At 36.1% G+C, this 7,009-nt stretch overlaps 1 protein-coding gene across 3 annotated transcripts; it reads right to left on the reverse strand.

Moving 5' to 3' along the window:
- Positions 1-981: 981 nt before the first annotated feature.
- Positions 982-6,786, reverse strand: LOC107763186 (cyprosin). 3 transcript variants are annotated; one of them, XM_075217565.1, is made up of 15 exons: positions 6,663-6,703; positions 5,480-5,515; positions 5,008-5,371; positions 4,864-4,924; positions 4,613-4,707; positions 4,407-4,519; positions 4,130-4,298; positions 3,952-3,991; positions 3,370-3,434; positions 3,141-3,254; positions 3,006-3,070; positions 2,358-2,511; positions 2,153-2,272; positions 1,395-1,483; positions 982-1,203 (listed from the first exon to the last, which is right to left on the reverse strand). In XM_075217565.1, exons 3-15 carry the CDS (start codon positions 5,356-5,358, stop codon positions 1,119-1,121), a joined length of 1,521 nt encoding a protein of 506 aa, XP_075073666.1. In that variant the 5' UTR covers positions 5,359-5,371; positions 5,480-5,515; positions 6,663-6,703; the 3' UTR covers positions 982-1,118. The 3 variants fall into 3 exon arrangements, with proteins under 3 accessions (XP_075073666.1, XP_016437141.1, XP_016437139.1); XM_016581655.2 differs by lacking the exon at positions 5,480-5,515 and having other exon boundaries at positions 6,663-6,786; XM_016581653.2 differs by lacking the exon at positions 5,480-5,515 and having other exon boundaries at positions 6,579-6,718.
- Between the last annotated feature and the right edge of the window lie 223 nt (positions 6,787-7,009).

Below are 7,009 nucleotides of genomic sequence, written 5' to 3' on the forward strand. Positions count from 1 at the left end.
TTATATAGGAGGAGAAAACCAATATAGTACCTTGCTCATAAAGGTAAAGAATCCTATTGGTACAAGTGTATAACGGTCTAATACGGACCTGTACTATTTCGTACAACCCTTATTCTATAATTAATGCCCAGATCCACGTGTCCTTGAGAAATTCCCGCTCTTTCTTGATTGACTTCGAGATTATGCTGTCCTCGATGCAGGCCGTGTCAGGCCTTTAACCAGCTTCCTCGAGGTAGGTGTCCCTTAACTTGATCTGCCCCACACCTCGAGTCTCCCGGACTCGAGCCTATAGCCCGATTTAAGACTCCAAAATTATACTCCTCGATTTTGACCGTATACAAATCCTATAAAGAGGGATTAGAGCAAACAATTGCTCAATGAATGTTGTCAAATGTCATTTAATTGATTGCTCTCCCTTGTTTCAGTTTCACAAGAACTTGTCTCCAGTAGAATTTGTACCGGTCCTTGACATTTTGCATAGCTGTTGTATGTTTCATCCCAGATATCGCAAGCGTTTATACGATATTTGGTCGACGTTGAAAAAACAAGTATTTAAAGTTTAAGTTAATGAGAATAGTTTGGAAGTTATTAATCTGCTTTCTTAGTTGGTCCATCCCAAAAAACTTAAACCTATGATTTCAAACAATTATACAAACATTCTCATACCACATTCGACTTAATAATCTATTCAAAGTATTATTCTTTGAACTCCAAACAGTAGACAGTTTGGAGTATACTTGCGATGAGGTACCATCAGTATATCATATCCTGATAGGAGAACAGAATATATAGTTCCATCTTTTTAGGCCAAATTGTTCAAAACATCAACTAATCCCTTGCACCACTTGTTCGAAATTGAAACAAGGGAAGAATTATGTATAGCGTCTTATCGACTCTACTTGTCATTGGAGCAAGTCAAGCTAATGCTACTAAGCATATAGTATTTAGACATGCACAACAGTCAGTACGTAGCACTTGAAGTAGTCAACAGAAAGAAGATTAGTATGCCATATTACGGTCAGATACAACACAATAACATAGCAGTATCATTCATCTCTTTACAATACTTCCATCATTCTATGAAGTAACTAGTGGCAAGTAATTACAAAGAAAGGATATTACACGGCTTCAGCAAAACCCAGTCGGGAATTACCATAGTCAAATACAGTGTGATATACCCCCATGAATACATCTCCGAGAATCCTGCAAGTACATATGCAGATATGAATATCACTTTAGGATAGGAGTAGCACATATAGCTACATGAAAACGTAGTGGAAAGTGTTGTATTTGTTTTTACTAACACAGTTCTGTATCTTTTCTTAGAGTAATGTATTAGTATGGGAGTAGTCCGCATTCACTCTTTGATGCCTGTAAGTGCAGGGATAACTTACCAAAGAGGACCACGAGGTGGTGGCACATCCAAAGCAGCAAATCCACTCATGCAAATTGTAGTAATCCCTTCTCCAATTTTAAGAATGTACTGTCAACAAAAGGTTTTGGTTAACAAAGTGTATTAAAGGCATTTCATACCAAAGTTACAGAGCAAGATCATATATGTCTCGTAAAGTTGCTTATTTATTTTACCATAAGAAAATAGTTGCTCAATTAATTTCATGTCTTAGATGGAGTCGCCTCGTGTTAGGGTGGTGAAGTCTCTCTAGTTTTTCAGTAGTTTCACTCATGTTCCTGGTTCAAGCCTATCCTGAAAATTTATGTTACATGCTTTTGGGATGAACCCAATTGTCTTATTCCGGTAAAACAAAAATACAGGTTCTTGTTTCTCTCCTATTTGCAATCTTGTTCTCTGAAGCATTCCGTTACATTTTCAACTCTCTTTGACTCATATTCCAACGTGTTATTGCTAGCATATCCATCATCATATTAGAATATTTCTTTTTTGTATCTTCAGAGTTGAGGGTATAATTACTAGTAGCATTTAAGCAAATTGGTGCTTTTTTCTTTTTTTTTTTGATATGTGTGTGAGTGTGTTTTGATAGGCCAGAACTTCAATTCTCTAGTTGCTTTCGAATTCACTGAAACTCATGACTAAAATGGGGTGTAATATTTAGGTTGGATACCACAGATGTGCATGTTGATGTACTCGAGTACTCAATGTAAGAACATAAACTGAAAGCAAAAGGAATGCAACCTGTTCTGGAGTGAGCACATAAGCTTTATCTTTAATAGTGAATGTAATATTTGGCATGGCTGAGATCATACTGCAGTCGATTACAGATTCTCCCATTGGACTTGGCAATTTCTCACAAAGCTGTATAACGCCAAAGCTTTGATATTAGGATGATGTGATGTACTACTTATTGGTTTCTAACAGCAGATTAAGTTGTGACATTTACCTGATTCACATATTCTAGTACTCTCTCCTTTGTTTCCTTCTGTTTGAGCTGGTTCTGCATCCAAACAACTGCCATCTCACAGGCAGTGCACAATGGTGCTTCACCAACAGAACTTCCTTCAGTTTCCCTTTCAACTACAGATCTGATATTAGAGCTGCAAGGAATTTGGTTAAAAAAAATTAGTGAAATCACATTTGACATAGCAACTAAAAGACTAAACAGTTAATATGGAGCCTAAACAGTAAAACAGCATTCTCAAAACTTTATACTGATTGTACTAAAGAAGATAATCCTGTTGGATTGCAAATACAAAGAGCCGCAAGTGCCACCTTTCAGGCCAAACAGATATTGTACAGTATTCAAAAAATTGAACAGAGACAATGTGGAAATCAGACAAGACATTGAGTGCCTCAATAAATAATTCAAGAACTCTGAAATCTCTTGTTAAATTGGCATCTGCAACAATTTCGCAGTACTCTTTTTCTTCTTTTGGATTCGAAGCAATAACAGCAACTTTCAAATATGGGAAGTAATTTTATCTCCTAAACAACTTTGCTAAGGACTCCTCAATGATATGAGCTTCAATGACACGTCAAGTCAAGTGCGGTGTCACAAGAAGAGCAAATAAAAACAAAGGGGAGGTGATACCTGACATGTTGAGCTCCACTAAAATAACATAGACCTGCTTGTGAACAAACTTGATCAGGTTTCACCTGCAAATTACAATAACATCTTATGCACATTGAAATGTGAAATTAAGAATAAGAGGGAAAGAGAACATACCCCTGATACTAGTAAATTCCAGATCATCTCTCCATACTGGGAAACGATAGTTTTACATTCCATGCTAACTACTCCTTCCGCTCCAATGGCATGGTTGATTTGTGTCACGACAGTCTGGAGTTGATTTGTTAAAAGTAATTTTCAAGTATTGTTTGAAATAAAGAGAAAGTCCAACAGTCCAAAATTCTTACAGGAATCAGATGAGTAAAATAAAGAGGATAGAACATACTGTTGGACCAGCAAGAAGAGATGTTCCAGAATCCACAATAGCAGCACAACCACCCGCACAAACACCTGAAATGGAAAAGGCAAGATGGCCAGAATTTAAATTACTCATTCTCTGGATAAGAGTCCTGTAAATTTTCCTCTAAATATAGATGATATACCTCATTTAAGAATGATAGAATGAGTGAAGAATGAGAGGGTTTCGGGGGGGGGGGGGGGTATGATTACTGCCGATTACATATATCTCTACATGTCTGTGTATAACTCTTTTTTTTTCTTTTTTGAGAATGATCTGTGTATCTCATGAAAACTGGATAACAATAACTACCTACCTTAAAAGCTACAGAGCTAGAAAGAAACAGATGCTTTATTGCATATTAGGAAACTTTCCACATGTATTGCAGTAGATGACTGAGTGGGCAATATATACTTTCCAATATACAAACTGAGGGAAATATCCAATCTTGCATGTGAGATGCTACTCTCTATTAGCAGTTGTTTAGATGATTACAGGTGATTAAACGGGAAATACATGTTTCTCAACATCTGAAATTGAAGGAAATCATGTGTTGGCAGCCAGACTCACCTGTTGATGCGTTCCCGATAAGGAAATCTCCCATATTAAACTGAAAAGGTAAAAGGAAAAGAATAGATGAAGGATAGCATAACCAAATGAACTGCTTTTAGCTCCCACCACCAACCTCCAAAAACTAGCATGCAGTTATGTAGGAGAAAAGAGCCAAAAAAGGAAAACTTTCAAGTACCTGCCAGTAGCCCTTCTGAGTCAAAGGAACATATGTATGATTACCCTTGAAGTGATTTGAATCAACTCCACCAAAAACAAGTTCACCCCCCTCTTTTGCAGTTGCATCACGGTTAATCCAGAAAGAGAAGACCGGCTCTTTCACAAGACCTTGCCCCATCATATTGTACCTGAAAATAGATCAGAAGTAAGACAAGCAGATTCCATAAGCTGAGAAGAAGATGAAACAAGAAAGAAATGGTACAAATGAACTGAACGCCTAAGGTGAAGAGAAATACCAGACAGGTGTAGCATTTCCAACAGAAATTTCCTGGAAACCAAGCCCTAGTATACCATCAAACTTTGCAATTATAAATGTAATGCTTGGTTCTCTCGTCGCCTCAATAAACACCTGAAAAATTGATGTAGAATTGTCATCAATCGGAAAACCAGAAAGGGTCATATTATGATATGTTGAGAAACCAGTTGCCAAAAAAGAATTCACCTGATCTTTAACTACGAGATCACCAACTTGAACATTGTCTTGACTGAAATGGCCAGATATTGATCCAGTTCCATAGCGGATTGAACAAGATTCCCCTAGATCATAACAAATAGCAAAATACAATCAGAACCATTAAAGGAAAAGCCACATGATAGCTGGAACTGCAACTTGAATTAATTAAAAATTCTTGGTAAACAATAAATATGAATAAAAAACAAAGGTACTTAGTTACAAAGAAACATGATGATCACCATTTCTTGTATATGTACTGGACTTGCCCGCCTTGTACTTGGAGTGGATCCAGCATGCAATCTGAAACCATTTCAAATTTATGGAAAAGGTTCTGATAAACCAGTGAAGGGATAAATAACTTAACGAAAAAGAGCACAACTTACAGAGAAATAACATCTTGATGATGGAACCCAGAGGTTAGAACTCCCTGTATCAAAGATAACTTTGAATTTCTGAGGAGGTGAACCAACACCAATCTCTCCATAGTATTGGGCATCCAAGTAGTTCTTTAAGGAGACTATATCCAAATCTGAGTCACCCAATTTCTTTTCTATGCCATTCATATTCTTCCCATATCTGTCTTGTTGTCTGGCTACTCTTGCAGCATTTATGCTATTAACGTCCAGGGGTTGCTTCTTCAAACCAACTCTAAGCAAATTTTCACAGGAAGCAGAAAGTACAGAGCACGCGATGACCCATAAAAGGAGAGAAAGCCAAAGATGTTTACTTTCCATATTCGCGGAGTTCCTGCACAACCGGAACTTTCAATCTTAGCTTAGTTGACAGAAATCAAACCTTATCAAAGAGTAGACAGCAAGATATGAAGACAACAATACACAGGGATTTTCTACTTACTAAAAGGGGATGATCTCGTCTTAACAGAAGAGAAATCTCGAGTAAAACCACCATAGAAAAGAAAATACTTCAATAAAGATGCAGAAATAAAACCAGTGAAATGTGTTCACACATATATGTATGTCAGATTTTTGCAGATATCACTCTCTTGTTAAAGAGAAAAGATCAAGCACATATATTTCTATACCATATCTTGAGAATCACAAGATTTTCCCTAATTAAGATGACCAGTTTACAGAATGATGTATTGATAATGAACTAACTTCTTTCTTATTGATTTTTAGTAATTCTATGCACATCCAATATTCCCACATAATACTCACACGGCATACAAAGTGGAAAACTTCATATACCCCAGATAATTTTCTTTTGAAGTTAATTGGAAGCCCCTGCATCAATTTTCACGTTTATACACTATTTAAGAAGCTAAAGTTAGAAGCTAGTGCAGAATCTTGCATTTTTTTCCAAATGAAGCCTTAATATATCACAAAAAAATGCCTCCTTTACCCAGAAATTCATTTTTCTTTTTAAAAATAACAATTTGCAGCTCTACCTCAACCCAGCTTAAGAAATACTAGAAAATACCCTTCTTCCTTCTTCCTCTATATTTTTTTGGGGAAAAAAAAGTAAAAGAATCCTCTTTCACAAGTTTCAAAAGTATAATAGGAAACAAGCTATCAGAAATTCAACATCAACTCTCCCAGCCCCCAACTCCCCCCCACCCCCCACCCCCACCCAAAAAAAAAAAAAGAAGAAGAGAAAAAGAACTTTGTAGGTCAAGAACAAGGATGAAAAGAAATGGGAAAAAAACAGAAATTGACAACATGGGTACAAAAGAAGCAAGTCAAGCAACTAAACTCTCAACAAAATTAAAGAAAGAAGAAGTTAAGCTGCTAAACAAGAGATGATTATTCAGTCTGAACTAAGTAGAAGTACAAACAAGTTAAGTAACAGAACTTATCCACTACAAACACACACACACACAACAACAAAAAAAATCATGATCGAACTAGAAAATCACTTGCTGATAATAACCCTTAAACATAGCTAAATGAAAACCAAAAACATGAAGATAAATAAGGATTAAAAAAGGTCAAACCTTAAAAATGAAATCCCAGAGATGTAGGAGAAGCTTTTAGAGAGTAGAAAGCAGCAACTAACAGGTATGGAGAAGAGTACTTACTACTTATGGAGAATGGATACTGCTATTTGTCAATACGCTACTGGCCAACAAAATAGCCAATGGAGTACAAACTACAAAGAGAGGACCACGTACTGTTTGGCACGTAAATTAAACATTATTTCCATGTGTTTGGATTTGGAATGAGAAGGAATAAATAAATAATTATAAATCCCTTACCTTCAAAAAGAAAAAAGAAAAAAAGAAAAATTTCTTTTGCAAATATTTCTCATTTGCACGTTGAATTTACATATCCTTTTAGTTCAGCTACATAATCCTTTTTTTTTTACTTTTTAATTCAACGTCATGCAGGGAAAAAAAAAACTTACAAGAGCCTCATAATTCGATGA

The sequence above is a fragment of the Nicotiana tabacum genome, chromosome 7 (genome assembly GCF_000715075.1).
Source record: "Nicotiana tabacum cultivar K326 chromosome 7, ASM71507v2, whole genome shotgun sequence".
NCBI classification, from domain to species: Eukaryota; Viridiplantae; Streptophyta; class Magnoliopsida; order Solanales; family Solanaceae; genus Nicotiana; species Nicotiana tabacum.

Coding starts and splice junctions, on each gene's coding strand:
- LOC107763186 (XM_016581655.2), bottom strand. CDS start 5,358: ATGGAAAGTAAACATCTTTGGCTTTCTCTCCTTTTATGGGTCATCGCG. Junction 4,708..4,863: donor CAGTACATATACAAGAAATG/GTGATCATCATG, acceptor GTTATGATCTAG/GGGAATCTTGTTCAATCCGC. Junction 1,204..1,394: donor CCACCTCGTGGTCCTCTTTG/GTAAGTTATCCC, acceptor ATGTACTTGCAG/GATTCTCGGAGATGTATTCA.